Genomic DNA, 19,181 nt, shown 5'->3' with positions numbered 1-19,181 from the left:
TGGACAATAAATGGACCGTTAGAAAGAATGATAATGCTCAGAAACAGTCAACAACAAGTGTCAATATGATATCTGTTGTGAAACTCAACGAACCATTAAAACAACTGTTCAAGACAGTCTTTCCCGAGCACCTTAATAACAATCAAAAATCTCCAGATACAGCAGCATGTTTTAAAAGAAGTGAACACAGAAAATTGCACTAATGGAATAAATGAGCATGTGACTGACCATCTGGTGTAACTGCCTTCAGAGAAAAAAAATGTTAAAAAAGGGACTTGGAAATGTTGAATAATCAAGAAAACAGTGAACAGACAGATTTTAACTTTGTACTTGGGGGGGGAAAAAAACTGGATTCAAAAGGATGAAAATGAATCCAATGATTCTTTAGTTTAGAAAGTAACCAAGAGAGAAGATCAGAGAGCAGTTGACAAGAATGGAGAACTAATTGTAAATAGAATTCGTAAAACCAAGCAAAAGAAAGCTCATTTTGAAGTAATAGTTAATAACATAAGACAACTAACTATGGAAAACAATCAAGGTACATTATTGAAGACCCAGTTGGTGAATGCAGAGAGAGAGTCTAGTGAAGAACTTCAAGATGGATTGTTGGAGGGTGGAACTGAGTTGGAGGTTGTGGAATTCGATCCAGAATTGTGAGCGGGCGGGAGTGGGGAGAAACAGTGGAGGATAAAAAGGCTGTTGATAAATTTAAGGAACCAATGTTGTTTAAATCCTACCTTTTCTATAACCAAATGCAGAAGAAAAAGAGAAAGAAGACCCATCTTGTTCCCTCAAGAAAGTGAACACCTTGGAAATTAAGAATATTTTTCTGAACAGACCAGTTACCAAAGTCTGTCTTTTATAAGAAGCAAAAAGCTTTAAGGATTGACTTTCACTTTCGTTTGTATATTTACCAGATGTATTATTATGTCGTCTTTGTAGTGGTAATTATTATTTTTAGATATAATAGGAGCCAAGAGGACATCACGTGATTACATGAGGGATGACACTCAACCTCATGACTCCTTGGGATTAGTTTTAAAAGAGTACCTATTTAGAAAAGTTTTTAAAGAAAACTACTTTAAAGTTGGTATAAAACATCTAATAATTTTATGAATAGATAGCGGCGACCTTTGCAGTGACGGCCGTGGCTCCTTCGGCTGTGATGGTTTGGCCCAGGAACTGCATGGACTCTTTCCCAAACTGGCACTTGGCCGTGTTGATGGTAAGGACGAAATCAGCCAGCCGGGAGAAAAGGGCATGTTGCGCCTGGTCCTGACTGGCGACGAGGATGTCATCCAAATAAATAAAGACAAAATCCAAGTCCCTGCCCACAGAGTCCATGAGGTGCTGGAAAAAGTCTGAGCGGCATTCTTGAGCCCGAAAGGCATGTGCAGGAATTCGAACAAGCCAAAGTGGGTGATGATAGATGTCTTGGGTATGTCCTCGGGGTGCACCGGGATCTGGTGATATCCGCGCACCAGGTCAACCTTGGAGAAAACCCTCGCACCGTGCAGGTTGGCTGTAAAGTCTTGGATGTGAGGAATGGGGTAACGATCAGGAACTGTTGCCTCGTTGAGCCGTCAATAGTCTCCGCAAGGATGCCAGCCGCCGGAGGCTTTCAGGACCAGGTGGAGCGGCGAGGCCCACGGGCTGTCGGACCGCTGAATGATCCCCAGTTCCAACAGGTGCGAAAACCCCTCCTTCGCCACCTGGAGCTTGTCAGGCAGGAGCCGGCATGCCTTGGAGTGAACTGGTGGGCCTTGGGTGGGGATGTTGTGGAACACCCCGTGGCGCAGCGAGGCAGTGGAGAACTGTGGCTTGAGGAGTGTCGGGAACTCGTCCAGGATTCGCTAGCACTCATCTCTGGGCGTGTTGATCGTGGCCATCTGCGGTTGCTCTGAGTGGGACGTGTCAAGGTGAATGGCCTGAAAGGTACGGGTGTCCACCAGGTGCCTATATCGAATGTCCACCAGAAGCCCGTGTGCGAGGAGGAAGTCTGCACTCAGTATGGCAGTTGGGAGGGATGAGATGGTGAACCTCCACGCGAAATTTCGTTGGCCGATCTGGAAGTGGACTGTCTTGTCTCCATACGTCCGGATTGCGGTTGCGTTGGCCGCAAGAAGGGGAGGTCCATGAGGTCGGTTCCTGGACTTGATGGTTGTGGCCGGGCTGATACTGATCTGGGCTCCAGTGTCAACGAGGAACCGCCAGCCGCTGACTGAGTCCCGCAGGTAGAGGAGACTGTGTTCTTGGCCAGCTGCCGCAGCCATTAACAGCGGCCGGCCTGGTTGTTTCCCTGGAACGAGCAGGGCTGACAACACTTCCGAACATTGGCTCCCCAATGCTGGTGGTAGAAGCAGAGGTCTGGAGTGGATGCTGTGGCCTTGGTTATGCTCTTGAGGGCCCCTGCAGGGGCCGGATGCTCTACCGCAGCACTAGGGGCAGGCTTGGTGTGGTCATGTGCGTACCTCGTGACCTGCTGGACCCCTGAGCCCTCTGGGAATCATGCGAGCCATAGCTCTTGGGCCTTCTGAGCGACCTTCCTCGTGTTGGTAAAGCTCTCCTGGACCAGCAGCGGCCAGATGTCCCCAGGCATATGTTTGAGGAAAATGTGCTCGAAGAGTGGGCAGTTGGTGTGCTCACCCATGAGCACAAGCGTCTCGTCCATTAGCTCCACTGGGGACCTGTTCTAGGAGCTTAAATTGCTCACCCTCTCCACCTCTGATCCCCCAATGATCACTGGATTGTTTATCACTGGCTTTTCTTTCCTGAAATCACCAATCACTTCTTTAGTTTTGGTAGTATTGAATGCAAGGTTGTTGTTGGTGCACCATTGAGCCTCATATCTGATAAGGGTATAAAATAAAGATTGGATTGATTTATCCCCCAGTTTAAAATTATGCAAAGGTAAAGTTTCATAACACAAGGACACGAAATAATGTGTTCAGATACCCAGTAAAATGTGGATGCAAGTTGTAACACTAGGTCTGATAGCTCAGTGGTTAGAGCACTGGTCTTGTAAATCACAGTCAAGAATTCATTTCTTGCTGCGTCCTCATTTCTGTGAGGGGCACTGGACAAAGTGGCGACTCTCGTTCTTCCTTATGGTAGACAAAGTTAAAAAACTTCATGCATGTTACATTCTAAATGTAGTAGTACGTGACAATAATGGAACCTTTACAAAGGGCTATTATAACTTGAATGAATGTTTACTTTTTTTCCTAAAAGGGCCAGGTGAATCAACTCATTGAATCCTGTAACTCAAAAGAAAATGAGGAAACACAAAATAAAGATGCCAGATTAGAATCCTCTCCACAGAATGCTGACAGGAAGAGGAATCACCTTGTTCATCAGAACTATCGTAAGAGTGAAAATGATGTGTTTCGTGCCACCCTGAAACAGCTGAAGAAAATGGGAGTGAAAATAGATATTGAATCTTCCAACGTGATCAAGAGTAAAAGCAAAGTTGAAAATGCAAGGTATTGACCATTAATTGTCATAATGAAGAAATTTTAATCACTATTTCAGACTCCCTTTAAAGATGATATCCCTCTTCCCCCCTCCCCTCACCCCAAACACTAAGGTAAGGTAAGCAGCTGAATTCCTGTTGATGTAGGAAAACAGTTAACAGCACCATTACAGTATTATAGCAATTATAATGGCCTCCTGGATATGTTTAAGGCACTTCTCACCATAAGGTTGTGCCTGAAGGAAATGCCAGATTCTCAGATAAATCTTAGTCATTCTCTCAGCCCCAGCTTATTTGCAAGGAATGCATGAAGATTTTTAAAGATTTTGAGAATTGCAGTGGAAATTGCATTTATGAACTATCTCAATATATTAACTGGATGGTAGCAGAATGATGCCTTATACCACACATGTCAAACTCAGGCCCGCGGGCCTGTGATATAATTATATTGGGCCTGCAAGATCATATCAAATATGTATTAGAGCTGGCCCGCTGGCCGCCGCGCCAGTATAGCGCATGCACAGCTAATACTACAAATCCCAGAATGCTTTGCAAATGCGTTGGCGCCGGCCCCTCAGCCCGCTAATCGCCCCCACCTCCTCTCTTTACTTTCATTAACATCTGCGACCTGTCGCCCAACTCACATGTAATAAACCCCTTACGAAAAATGGCCAAACCAAAGACAGAAAACAGGACCTTTCAAGACAGGTGGGAGGCAGACTATATGTTCATCATTTTAAAAGACAAACCTGTTTGTCATTGAAGCAAGTTGTTATTTTTTTGACTTGTTGGCTTGTGAAAAAAAATACATTTAAAAGGAGCTTAAAGGCTATAGAGAAATATTATTTATTGAATATTTTATTTCTCATTTATAAAATGCTTCTTCTGGAAAGAGTTTAACCAAAACTATTATTAAACATTTATTTTAATAAGAAAAAGCTTAACATTACATATGTTGAAAGAAGAGAAAACATGCAGATGTTGTTGAAAATTTTCAATCAATATTTAGTTTGGCCCACGACTTAGTCCAAGTTTTTAATTTTAGCCCTCTGTGAATTTGAGTTTGACACCCCTGCCTTGTACCATCGTGCTACTGATGAACTGAGCAGTGTTGCATGAATTATTTCAGAGTGGTAAATGCAATGATGAAGTATTTAGCTTCTTGATTATACTGCCATAATATTGATGCATGAACTTATTGATGGAGATGCTATTATTTGAGCTTTGCTATTTGCAATTGATGCTGTGTTGGTGTGGTTGAAACCATGCATGATCAATAATGGTCATCAGTCAAGCAGGGTGCGCTATTTTGAGTGCCCTAAGGCAGGTTAGGTGTTATATCCAGCTAACCAATACTCAACTCTGTTCCTGAATTGAGCCCATGAAATACTGGAGAAATGTCGGGGATTTAATGGAATAAGGCACACCATGTGCACTATCCACCCACATCCCACTGCTTCCTTCTTGTAGATGGTCACTAAACTGATTATAGTTTTCCCAAGATAGCAAGGAGAGAGATATTCCAATTGTAATTTAATTTCAGGTAATGAAAAGTTGATGGACTTTGCTCATTGCAAATGATCTTTGCCTATGTTTATGTTTGAGTGGCACTAAATTCACTTGCTATTTGTCAACTCGAGGATAAATTTTATCCAGGACTGCTTTACCCTATCAACCAATTTATCATTAGAGAGCATGGGTCAATAATAGAACATTAGCTGGCTGACAAGCCCACTGAATGCCATTTTGATTAAGCTTGGGTGATATAATTGAAGTCCTAGACAATAATTTGTCAAAAATCATTGCAGTCTTGTGTATCAAGTATTCTTCCAATCATTGCAACATTTTCCCCTTGACCTCCATTGATCAATTGATTGAACTCCGGTGGATTTGTTTTTTTTTTGTTGCATTTTTTAAAACTTTATTTGGCAGTTTGATAGCCTACTTCCGTGGTCCTATTCTGGAATTCAGTTCCAGATTTAGTAGGGGTCCTATGCTGCATTTCATAAATTTAACAAATAATCTGGGAGAAATAATATTTGTTGATGCGCAAGACAACTTGGGAGGGAATTTTGTGTTTGGTGGGGGGAAAAGTAACCAGTTTGTTTCCTTGTTTTGAAGCACATTGGCTCGCATAAACCCAGAAGCAGTTATTCCAAGGCTGAACTACATGTCATTTGTCAATGTTGGCACAAGTGGATTTGGAGCAAGTGGAGTTGACCTCAGTATGGAAGCCAATGCTATAGCCCTCAAGTACTTGAATGATGCTCAGCTCTCCCAGATGTCTCTCAGCAGGTTTAACAGTAATGGTGTGTCCACATCCTTCAGTGACCTGGAATTAAACACAGACAGAAGCATGGTAGGTCTGAGCTTGATTTCTCCCAGTAATATGTCATTTGCCACACGTAAATACATGAAGAGATATGGACTTGTGGAGGATTGCCACAGCAGCGATGATGAAGATACCGCCGTTCAGACCATAGAAGTTGATTCAGAAAATCTTTCCTTTGGAAAAGAAAAAATTGAAAAAGTAGCTGAAAGACGAGCGAAGATTAAAGACCACGATGTTTCTTTGTCTCCCTCCAAGACACATGAGAATATTCTAAGAAACATTACTAATGAAGTTGCTTCCTCAGTACCGCAGAAAATGAATGCTCGGAGTCAGGATTCTCAGCAGAGTCTAAAGAATTCAAAACCCCAGATTAAGATGGTTATCAATGAAATTAGTCACACTGAATCCTCTGACAAGGAGAATGAAATTCAAGACTTTTCTAAAAAATTAATACCAAATGGTCCTGAAAAGAAAAAAACAGAAGGTAATGATACACTAGGCAATATCCTGGATGTAAATAGGCTTCGACAATTACCCAAACTGTTTTAACTAACAGAATGACTAATGTAGATCAAGAAACACAGATCCTATAAAATTATATGACGTAGCTATTTTGAAAGCACTGTCAATTTGAATTCATTGCTGTTTGGGTTGATTTAAATCATTATTTGGTGCAAGGCTGCAATAGATTATCAACCATAACTACAAGACAGTTAGTTCTTTGTAAATATTTCAAACAGCTGGTGCTGAATTTTCTATGAATTGTGCATTTTTTTTTATTTAGCAGAGGTTTTGCAATACAAGAGTCTTGGAATAACAATTAAAAGATGGCAGTAGAAACCTGAATGTTTAACATAATATTGCCTCTGGCCTTCAAACAATCAGTTCATCAATCAAAAGACTGGTAGCTTGTATTTAGAATCAAGCTCATTTTTGTTGTTTCTAATAGTCACCATTGTTCCACCTTGATATTTATCATGTCATCTATTGGGAAGATATGGGAAAAGTGATTTGTCTTTTTGAGCTGAATGCTTCCAAAATTCGACTAATGCAAATAAATTTTCATTTCTGTAGCTCGCTTTTTAAAGTTCATGCTTTTAATCTGGAAATTTCAATCTCGTTTGAAATAGCAAAGTGTATTCAATTCTCAGCAAAGGGAAGGGTCAAGGGCTTCATTCCTTATTGGGTGAGCTGCAAAAAGTGCATAATGCAGATAGATCAAAGATGGAAGGAATGGGAAAAAGTATAGTAAGTTTATAAAAATGATATTGGTGCAATTGACTCAAAAGATGGTGCTTTCTGATCTCCTTTAGAAAAAGCATTTGTTTACCTCTCTTTTTTGGATTCTTATTTTCTTCATTGGAGTCGAAGGTAAAGTTTACAGAAACTTTGGGTATATTGATTATTTTCTTTACAATTACAATGAGAGGTATTTACCAGTGTTTCATTTTGAAATGTGATCCATTCTGCCATTAATACCATTTCATTTTTTGGCTTTTGCACAGTTTTTGTTAATTATTCAATCACTGGATTTTTGTGAACAGTTTATAAATAAAACACTAGCGCAATTCTACATACTGGTAATTGTTGCTCATTTGAGGTTTTTTTCACATTCAGTGATTTTATAAATGAAATGTGCTTTTATTTTTTTTTTGACGAGATAAATAGATACCCTTTAGTAATTTATTCAGTATTCTCTTTGGTTAGTAAAAGCTACTCTTTTAGTAGAAACGTTGTTTTTCAGATATTAACATTCAGCAAACAATTAAACTAAAAGAGACAATTCTACATTCACAACTTCAATGTGAAGTTCATCAGTAGATAATAAAAAAACTTTAGTTACTAATGGAAGTAAACTTAAAGGATGACCAACATATTGTGAAGACAAGGTGTGTTTCTCATAGAAAGGTGGCTAGTTCATCTGGATGGCTGCCAGTTGCTTAACAATTTGTCTTCCAATTTGCGTCCTCCGCAATTAAACCATTGAAAGTGGAATTTGCAGCCTCAATGTAACCAGGCAGCCCTGTATGCCATTCAGTAATCCAGCTCTGCTAGGATATTTCAATGCAACTGGGCAGTTGAACTGTGAAAGGCCTCTGGGGAAGCAAGACCGCACCCCTCCCCAGAGTATCCAGCGCTAACTTGGATTGCCGAAATGCAACGTAGGATCAGAAGCTAAATTAATTTGAATATAGAGATATTTTAGCACAAATTTTGTTTTCCTATCTTCTGCTTTCATTTAATATTTTAATTTTAAATTTCCAGTTCCTCTTAACTGATTTGCATGAAACACAAATTATATTTGTCACCTTCTTGAGGGGTGGGGACAGGCCAAGCCCCAACATAATGGAGGGCACAGCCAAACAAGAAAGGATTTCCATGAAAATCACCTGTGAAATTTACGCAAAACACTGAATTTCATGGACAATAAATTCTGATTCTGAATGAGTGCTGAGGTTTTGACTTCTATAATTGAGTTTCATGGCAGAGGCCTGAGCACATAATATTGGCAATGAGGGAACGCTCCACTATCAGATGTGATATTAAGCCTGAGATCCTACCTGGTCTTGTAGAATATTTAAGAAGAAGAAAAATCCCAAGATGATTTTCAAGCTAACCTTTACACCGCAACTTAATATATACTCTACAGAAAAATCTCTAGTATCCAGAATTCCTGCGACCAGCAAAAAAAAGAGGAAAACAAAAAAAAGGAATAAAATACTGTAGTAGGTAAAAAATATATAAGCTTAAAATTGTAAAAGTAAATGTTCGAAGTAACACGTAAACCTTTGGTGAAGATGGGAGCAACTATTCAGCCAGCCGAGTGCCTTGGTTGTGCTTTGCGCAAGGCAGCTATTTGAATAAAGAAGAGTTTAAATAAAATGTCATCGCCGAGGATGCCGTTAGCTGTTGGGGAGACTCTCTTTGTTCATGCACAGTAAGGGTTGCCCCGGTCAGAGGCTTTTTCAGAGGCTTTATCTGTAAACTTGAGGGAGGGGGGTGGTGTTAATTATCTATAATGTTGTTGCTTGTCTTTCAGGCAGCTCAGTACAGATGCAGCAATGGTTGAATGTTTTCAAAAGGATGTGACTGAAAATAAAGTAAAATGTTTCAAGGTTTATATATTCATGCAAGTGAAGTTTCAGTGCAAGTAGAGTATAGTATTTTTGTCTTTTGATTCTTAAACTTTATTATTAATGAAGTTGGGCATTGTAAGTCTCTAGCAACCGGAAAATATATTTATCTGACATCTACCAATTCCCATAGGTTCTCGATACTAGGGGTTTTACTGTATTATGTTGTCTTGAATTATTGTCAATCAAATCAAGGTTTGCACAAATTGCATTTCTTTTCTGCGAGCAATTATTACATTTCCAAATGTGCTCAACTGCCAATGGGATCTTTTTGAGAAATATTCGAGTTAAATTGTTGCCACTTTTCTATTAAATAAAAACATAAGAAATAGGAGCAGGAGTCGGCCATCCATCCCATCAGGCCTGCTCTGCCATTCAATGTGATCATGGCTGATCTGATGATGGCCTCGCCACCTCCTACCTGTCTTTTCCTCATATCACTTAATTCTCTTGCTATGTAGAAACCTATCCAACCTTGACATTAATATATTTACTGAGGTCGCTTCAATGTACAGTGAATTCCACAGATTCACTGCCCTCTGTGAAAAGCAGTTCCTCCTCATCTCTGACCTAAATTTAATACCCTGTATCTTGAGGCTATGCCCCCTACTTCTGGTCTCCCCTATCAATGGAAATGACTTGCCTACCTCTGCCTTTCATAATTTTGTATGTTTCTATAAGATCCCTCTTGTTCTTTTAAATTCCATGGAGTATAGTCCCAGCAATTCATTCTCTCCTCAGAGATCAACCCCTTCATCCCTGAAATCAACCTGGTGAATCTCCTCTGCACTACCTCCAAAGCCAGTACATCCTTCCTTAAGTAAGGAGACCAGAACTGCACACAGTTCTCCAGATTCAGTCTCATCAGTACTTTGTACAGTTACAGCATAATTTCCTTGCTCTTAAATTCTAGCAATGAATGCCAACATTTCACTTGCTGCCTTGATAGCCTGCTGCACCTACAAACCAACCTTTTGTGATTCATATACACACACATTCCCAAGTCCTTCAGCACGTCAGTATGCTGCAATCACTTGCCATTTAAATATTATTCTGATCTTCCATTTTTCCTCCCAAAGTGGTAACCTTGCATTTACCAACATTGTACTCCAACTTCCAGGCCTTAACCTATCTATAATCTCTCTGTATCATTTGCATAATTTACTTTTCCACTCAATTTTGTGTGATCAGCAAACTTAAATACACTACACTGTCTCATCTTCCATATAGTTTATGTATACTATGAACAGTTGTAGGCCCAGCACTGACCCATGCAGCACCCTGCTCACCACCGATTGCCAACCAGATAAACACTCATGTACCCCAACTCTACTTTCTATTTGTTAACCAATTCTCTATCAATACTAATACATCACTCCCAATTCCATGCATCCCTATCTTCTGTATAAATCTTTTATGCAGCACCTTATCAAATGCCTTCTTAAAATCCAGGTGAACAATGTCCATCTGCTCCCCTCTGTCTACCATGCTCATTATATTCTCAAAGAACTCAGGTAAATTTGTCAAACAGGACCTGCCTTTGATGAATCCATGGGTAAAACACAAAAATCTGCTGGAGACCATGTTGAAGAACCCGTGCTGCGTCTGCCTGATGGATCCATCTTGCTCCAGATGCCTCGCTATTTCTTCTTTAATGATAGATTTAAGCATTTTTCTCCAACTACAGATGTTAAACTAACTGGCCTATAGTTCCCTGACTTTTGTCTACACCCTTTTTGGCATAGTGGCTGTGAATTTGTCATCTTTCAAGCCACCAGGACCTCCCCAGAGTCCAAAGAATTTTGGTAAATGAACCCCAAATCCTCGTCTATAACTTCTGCCATTTATTTCAGTACTCTGGGATGCAGGGGATTTGTCAAGTTTTCAGAGTACAACCTCTTTAATGATAGCTATTACATCCAGGTCCTTACCTCCTATACATAACAATCTGTCTTTGACATGTTGGGTGTGTTGTCCACCATGAATACCGACACAAAATAGTCATTCAAAGCCTTAGCCATTTCCTTATTATTCAAAATCAATTCTCCCTTCGCATCTTCAAAGAGTCCAAACTTCACTTTAGCCACCCTTTCGTGCTTTATATAATTACAAATCTATTACTGTCTGTTTTTGTATTTTGTGCTAACCTTTTCTCATGGTCCACCTTCCCTTTCTTTATTGCTTGGTTCGTAGTTCTTTGTGGCTCCTTAAAGATTTCCCAATCTTCTAGTTTTCCACTGTTCTTGGCAAATTTGAAAACAGAAGCTTTTAGTTTGATACCTTCCTTGATTTCCTTAGTTATCCAAAGGTGGCTACCCCACCCTTACTGTCCTTGCTTTTAATTGGAATATACTTTTGTTTAGCACTGAGAAAAATTTATTTGAAAGTCCTCCACTGTTCCTCAACCATCCCTCCATATAGCCTGCATTCCCAGTCTACCCTGGCCAACTCCTCCCTCATTTCCTTGTAGTTATCGTTGTTTAGGCATGCATTTTATTTCAGACCAAACTATTGTACCCTCAATTTGTATGATAAATTCAATCATGCCATTATCACTCTTTCCAAGAAGATTCCTAATTGCAATATCACTAATTTTACCTGTCTCATTGCACAGGACCAGATCCAAGAGAGCATGTTACCTTGTAGGTTCAGTAACATGGTGATCAAGAAGTCCTCCTCAAGGTTGTCTCGACCAACCCGATTCACCCAATCTATATGCATGTTAAAGTCCTCCATGATAACTGCTGTTCTATACTTGCAAGCCACTGATATTTCTCGTGCCACTGTAATATTATTATTGGGTGGCCTATAAGCAATTCCCACTAGTAATTTTTTTTCCCTTTTACTGTTCCTAATCTCTACCCAAATGGACTCAACATTTTTGCCCCTTTGATCATCTCTCACTATTTCCTTGATCTCATCCTTAACTAAAAGACCACCACCCCACCTCCTTCAACTTCCTGCCTGTCCTGCCTTATTACCTGATATCATTGGATATTTAATTCACAATCTTCACCACCCTGCAACCACGTGTCTGTAATGGCACTAAATCATACCCCTTGGTACTGATTTGTGCACAAGTTCACTGATCTTGTTTTGAATACTATGGACATTCAGATAAAATGCACTTGTGCTTTTACAATCCGGTAAATCTTTGCCTCTTGTACTTTTATCCTCTCTTACTTTTCGCTTTTACTTTTTCCACACTCTTCATATATCCCACTCCAATCATTAAACTCACCTCTCCTATTATTTAAAGCTCTGTCTACAGTCCTAGTAAAGCAATTTAACAGGATCCAGGCCCTATCATGGTTCAGATGGAGTCTGTACCATTTGAATAGCTCTTTCCTTCCCCAATACTGGTGCCAATTTCCCATGAATTGGAACCCACTCCTCCCATGCAAATCTTTGAGCCATGCATTTAGCTCTTTAATTTTCTGGTCCCTTTGCCAATTTGCACTTAGTTTAGGTAGTAATCCAGAGATTACCACCTTTTCATTTGATCCCTAGTTCCTCAAATTTCCTTAAGCAGAACCTCTTTCCTTGTTTTACCTCTGTCATTGGTAACCATGTGTCCATGTCAAATGAATCCATTTTGATTGTGTTTTAACCTGATTATCTTAAAAATTAAGAAGGAAGTATATTTTCATGAATAGTTTCTAACAATATTGGCATGATGTGAGGTGTTTTCAGCCACATACCCTAGATGAAGTACAAACTGAATTATACAAATTTCAAATAAGTAAAGCAATTTAGTCTGTGACCAGCAGAGGGAAACCTGCCTCTTATTTGCAGTTGACTTGCTGTTTTATGCAGTTTTTGAAATGTCAAACAAGGGAAAGAATAGATCATTAAACATAATCATCTCCCTTTTGGCATTGATAAAATTGTGTTTTTTTTAAATTAAAAATTGGTATTATATTACCAAATAAAATACAAACATTTCCATTTATTATTGAAAAATATTTATGTGGAGTTATTTAGTTTTGTAAAAAAAAATTCAATTTCTTGCAAACCATTACAATTTTGAGAGTGAGGGACTGCAACTTTGCCTTGGTTAAAGTGCAAATGTAAAAATTATTGATTCATTATCACAGAATTAAAACAAATCTACACTTCCAGCTTAAGATGGTGGAATAGAATTACATTAATAAATGCTCTTGAAATGATCTTCATTACATCTTTGAACATTTTTGCTGTCAAACAACAAAGTCTTGGACTTCCTCATTTGGTGGGGGGGGCGGGGTGGTGGTGGTCCTTCCCTCCCTATCCCACTGCCACATCTAATCTCACCTCAAACTTTCCACCAACCTCATAAGCATTCCCATGAGATCTTTATCAATCTTCTTGTTCCCTAAAGGTCCACTCTAGCCTGCTGTTCAGTGATGTTTGTTACAGGTTTTGCTGGTTAGGGATAATGCAGAATGTAACATTTCCTGGCCCAAGCACTCCAGTGAGCACTTCAGATTGTAGTTTGCCTCCACCATTTATCCACGCTACATTACAATTGAGTTAGGCAACTTTCAATGTGTTAACTGTGCCAATGTTAAGCTATTGCTTTATATGCTTTTATATCAGTTTTCCCAATATTTTGTGCTTCACATTGTGACAGCTGCTTCCTTTCAACTCTTGTTTCCAACAGTCTTTAAAACATTACTCAGATGTTTAAATTTTAAATTGCTGGTTTGTTTGTTTTTTTTTGGTAAAACAGCTTTTAGTGGGTTATTTTTAGCTGCACATCCATTAGTTCTAGTTTCCTTTTAAACACTTATACCTGTATGTATTCTTTTTGAGATTCTGCATTTTTTCCATAATCACTATTGGTACTTGTTTTCCTGACTGCTATTTTTCCAATATTTTTCCAAGTCTACTCACTCTTAAATTACCTGATATCATGGTTAATTATAGATGTATTGGTCTGGAAAACCTTGTCTCTCTCATCTGATATCACTGTGGAATGAATAGACGTGGAAATGGATGGTTCTTGGTTTGGAGAAAAATTAGAAGGTTGAAAAAATTTTGGTTAGACCGTCACACAATAAACAGCAGGATCGTCAACCTAATGCATTATTTTTTTCTCTTTCCACACATGCTATCTGACCAGAATTTCCTGTTTCTCCCCGCCCCCCCCCCCCGCCCCGCCCTCCCCCCGCCAATCTTAATTTACATCAGACTTTCAGCAGTCTGCTATTTCTGTTTTCATTTCCAGAGAAGTAGAAGCCTCATTTTGGGATTCAATGACACGGCAAAAGTACAGTCAGTTTTAGATCGAATGGAGGCCATTCGGAGGAAACCATTGTGTAAATCATACCACCACTCTAACATGGGGGCTTTCCTTTAGCGAAGATTTGGGAAGATGAGGAAATTCTAATTCATCCAAGAATTGTGTTGGAGATTAAATGCCAAAATGGAGTGAAAACTTGAGAGAGATGAAGATGAAAAAAAGGTATTTAAGTCAATCTTGAACAACCTGAGTGGATTAGTAATCATATGTATTGCACCCTAACTTGGCTATTAAACAACAGCATCAATGTAAGTAAAAATAAACAAACAAATTTGTCTTAAAAACTGATAAATAAGATGCAAAAAGACAAGAGCCTTTCATTATCTTTTCTAAATACAAGGTATGAAGATGGTTTTTTTTTTAAAAAAAAGCTTTCAGTGGATATGTTCACCAACAATTGTGGTTTCTTGATCAACAATTAGGCAATTTTACATATACCAGCGACTCTGATAACTGATTAAATCAATCCTCAATAATCAAATTGTGCCTTGCTCAACTCATTGCGAAAATTACCAGCATGTTATACAATTTATCTTCTTCCTTTTCAAGATTTCCTGAGGTCAAACTCTTTTCAAAATTAACAGGAACTCACTTTTACTTTGTTACATAATACTGTGTAAAATATCTGCTAATTCTGGTGGAAGTTGTTCAAGCAGTTATTTCAAATGTTATCTCAGGGAAAGATCATTACACAATAAACAACAGTATAAGTTTTTTTTTTAAAGTGTGAATCCTGCCTAATATTTTTAAGAACTTCACAAGAAAGAGGAGGACTTTTTGGATATCCAAAACAGAAGTGGCATCTAAATAAGGAGCAGGCTTGTGAGACATTTGGGCCGATGAAGAGTGCCACTTTTTTTAGGATGGCACTGAAGAACAAACTAGAGCAGGAAATTTAACATTTCAGTGTGGGCTATATCTCATAAAAAAATGTGAATAGTTGATTATGACGCTAGATAATGAAAACTTCATACAATCAAAATGCAAGCTCCTCAAAAAGACAAAGTGGTCCCCAACATTCAAGAAGTGAAACTCCCAAATATTTAATTCTCATGCACTAAAATGTTAGCCTTCCATGCACACAGATAAGCAGAATGCTTATCCCACATTTCACTTGATACTACACTACCTCTGTGATATTGCAGCCAGGCTGATATTGTGTCCTGGTTCCATGGACTCTTTTCCCCAGCTCAGCAATGCAACAAGAAAAGCCATCGGTTTTTGGCCCAGTAAATTTAATTTATTGTTACTCTTCCCCCTTCCAAATGTTTGCTCTGACTGAATCAGACGTCGACCTGGATGTGTTCAGACAGAGTTGAGATTCGACTTCCTATTATATCCACCTTCCAAAATTGTTTGCCCTTCATTAATATCATTCCTATGTCCTCGATCCAATAATTTTCTGCTGAAAACTTTATTTCCTAGAATTTGGATTTCTCGATTATATGGTCACATTTGGCACCAAAACCAAATTGGTTACCCTGCGAAAAATAGTGGCATTGTCTCAAGCTTGGCTTGAAGAACTGAGTTACAAGAAAAGGTTAAACAGGTTAGGACTTTATTTTCTGGAGCCTAGAAGAATGGAGGGAGATTTGATGGAAGTATACATGATTATAGATGCAAGCAAGCTTTCTCCACTGACATCAGGTGAGATTAAAAACTAGAGGATATAGATAAAAGGAGAAAACTTAAAGGGAACATTAGTAGGAACTTCCTCATGCAGAGTGTGGTGGGAATCTGGAATGAGCTGCCAGCTGAACTGGTAAATGCAGGTTCAAATTTGATATTTAAGATGCATAGATGGGAAGGGTATGGAGATCAGTGGGACTAGGCTGAATAATAGTTTGGCACAGACTAGAAAGGCCAAAGGGCTTGTTTCTGTGCCGTAGTATTCAATGGTTCAGTGATAGTGTAATGTGGTTTGCACCCATAAACAGCTACTGTAACAAGACCTCACTCATTTAACACACCATCTAAGACTTTGCTGTCCAGCATTCAGGGAAGGGTGCCAGCCCTTAAAGACATTTAATCAAGGCATCCAGACTTCAACAGTACATGGCTGCCAAGAAGTGAGATGGACAAATCCCAGGTTTATTACAAAAGTGTACAAGATACCTGCCTTTGGAATTTCTTTCTACCAATATACCAGTCTCGGTCTTGGCAGTTGCACTTAACATAATCCGTGTTCTAGCTACTGTTTGTACAGAATGTGGCACAAAACAATGAAGTCACCACATTTGCTTGGTGCAAACTATGATTGGGCAAATGCTGCAACAGAATTTAATCTTTCGTCCATCATCCTAGTTCTCATATTACCTGTCCTTAGTTACAGTGGAAAGCAACCAGTGAGGACTGAGCAGTTGTGGGAATGGAAGGGAGCCCTTTTCCCTAGGCACTGTGCCAAATGCTGAAAATGTTTTCCCCTCCCCCCACTCAATGTTGGAAAATGTCACATGTCCCCCAAAGACATGTCATTCACCATGAGGAAATTATTTTCATGATTCACAAGCAGCTGCACATTGGGAAATGGAAACCTCTCCTGTACGTGAAAAGAACCAGCTCATTAACAAGTAATCATCAGTGAAATAATTTGAAACATTTTGTCCACAATAGATGCAGTGGAGAGCAATTGACTCCAATTTGTGGTAGTATGGGTGTCATTTCACCTGGAATCATCCATAAACCCAATTTACAAACAGTAAAATCAAATTTGGTCCAATACCATACCATCACATTTCTAAATATTTTGTGCTTACTTTCTATGCATTTCTTTCTCTACCAGTTTATATAATATTCAGCTGTATATATCATGTTCCACATTAAGATCTCACTTTTTTTTTCCTCTCTGTGCCATCCACTCCCTTATTCTCTCAGATCTGTGCTGAATTGCCACCAGTCAATCCATTCTTCAAACTCCTGGCCTTGTTAAACCTCTCTGTGTTTTCAGCATAAATCTGCAGTCTCCTTTGTCCTTGTGGTTCCTCCAGTACTCTTTAACTCTGTCCTCTATCCACTTCCTCCATTTCTCATTATTCCTTGAGGTGCCACGGTTGGCATAGTTGCTAGCGGAACACCTTTATAGCGCCAGCAATTAGAACCAGGGTTCAAATCCCATGTTGTAGGAAGTTTATGTGTTTTCCCAGGGGCTCTGGTTTCCTCCCATCATTCAAAACCTACCAGGGGTGCGTTAATTGGGTGGCAGAAATGGCCTGTAACCATGATAGATTTTTAAATTTAATTTTTTTTAATTAAAATCTCGCAAAATATATTTGATTAACCTCTTCATCATGTTTCTATCCTTTTCCTTTGGATGATAGCTTGTTACTTTATTTTTATCACATTATACGCAAATTGTCTTTTGGACAAGGAAATGGATAGCAATGGAATGGAAATGGGTAATAACTATTTTTTTATTCTAATCACAATTAACTTTCAGAATGTGGCAATTTCCAGTCAGAAACAATATTCTAAACAAAGAGCAATTTTCAGAGTTATAAATGACAGAAATGGGCCCCACCAAATCCTCAATGACCATCAAGCACCCAATTACACTAATTTTATCACAACCCCATTTTATTCTCTGTACATTCCCATTAACTTCCACCAAATTCTACCACTCACCTTTGAACTGGAAGTAATTTACCATGAAAATGATGGCAAGATAAAACAAAAAAATGTTGGAGATACAGGTCTGGCGCATTTGTGGAAAGGGAAATAGTCAATGTTTCAGATCTGATGTAGGGTCACAAGATATAAGAACAGGAGAAGACCCATTGGCCCATCAAGTCTGCTCTGCCATTCTACTCATGAGCTGATCCATCCACCCACTCAGCCCCACTCCCTGTAACATTTGATGTCCTGACTAATCAAATACCTATCAATCTTTGTCTAAAATACACCCAACATCCTTGCTTCCACAGCTGCTTCTGGCAATAAGTTCCATAGATTCATGACCCTCTAACTAAAGAAATTTTTTGTACCTGTTTTATATTGACACCTTTTTATCCTGAAGTTATGACCTCTTGTCTTAGAATCACCTTTCACGGGAAATATACTTGCCACATCTACTCTGGCCAGGCCTTACAACATTCAAAATGTCTCAATAAGATCCCCCCTCATCCCTCTATATTCCAACAAGTACAGTCCAAGACCCAACAATCGTTTCTCTTCCATTCCTTGTATTATTACTTTTTAAAATATTTTTATTGATTTTATATGTAAAACTACCCCCAAACCAGTACATAATTCATATGGAATATAAAATGTAAGTAAGAAATTACACAAATCAACATATTTCATCCATAATAGCATAACAAGTAAATTAATATACAAAGACAAAAAATCAAAAGTTATTCAAAACCCCACCCCCCTAATAAAGGTGCATGGCAGAAAGAAACAACAATAAATTTCACTCCTAAAAGTGAAATGTAAAAAGCCAACAAAACTCAGATTATAAATTACATCTAAATATTGTGATTAATAATTCAAAAATGGTTCCCACAATGCTAGGAATCTTATGCTACAATAATGAATTGAATATTGAGTCTTTTCTAAACAAACAAAACATAATATCTTTCAGCCACCTGAGTAGAAGAGCATGTCTACCCTAAAGAGACATATATTTGGAGTCAGCAAAACATCAAAAAGAGCTACCAACAAATGGTAAAACTAAACAAAAATGGGAACAAGATTTAAATATAAAGATAAAAAAGGAAACATGGGAGAAATTATGTTCTGGAACGATGAGAAATACAATAAATACGAGGCTGCGTATGATACAATATAATTGGTTACACAGACTATACATTACAGCTCAAAAGTTAAATAAATGGGACCCAACAGTATCTGATAGATGTTTTCGATGTAAAAAAGAAATGGGAACAACAATTCATGCAATCTGGACATGTGAGAAAGTAGAAAAAATTTGGGAAGATCTCAATCAGATATTAAATAAAATAA

At 38.7% G+C, this 19,181-nt stretch overlaps 1 protein-coding gene across 5 annotated transcripts in view; it reads left to right on the top strand.

Moving 5' to 3' along the window:
• The window catches only part of stil (STIL centriolar assembly protein), a 94,055-nt gene extending 75,093 nt beyond the window's left edge, over positions 1-18,962 (top strand). For 2 of the 5 annotated variants that reach the window (XM_069938560.1, XM_069938559.1), the window contains exons 16-17: positions 3,232-3,482; positions 5,594-7,371. In XM_069938560.1, the coding sequence (XP_069794661.1) occupies positions 3,232-3,482; positions 5,594-6,353 (1,011 nt within the window). In that variant the 3' untranslated portion in view covers positions 6,354-7,371. Of the gene's footprint in view, positions 1-3,231; positions 3,483-5,593; positions 7,372-8,844; positions 8,906-14,147; positions 14,385-18,801 lie in introns of those variants that run through there. The other 3 variants (XR_011357820.1, XM_069938562.1, XM_069938561.1) reach the window with 3 other exon arrangements.
• Positions 18,963-19,181: the final 219 nt, after the last annotated feature.

The sequence above is a fragment of the Narcine bancroftii genome, chromosome 5 (assembly GCF_036971445.1).
Source record: "Narcine bancroftii isolate sNarBan1 chromosome 5, sNarBan1.hap1, whole genome shotgun sequence".
NCBI classification, from domain to species: domain Eukaryota; kingdom Metazoa; phylum Chordata; class Chondrichthyes; order Torpediniformes; family Narcinidae; genus Narcine; species Narcine bancroftii.
Note: the sequence above shows the minus strand (reverse complement) of the source record. Positions and strands in the feature narration are given on the sequence as shown.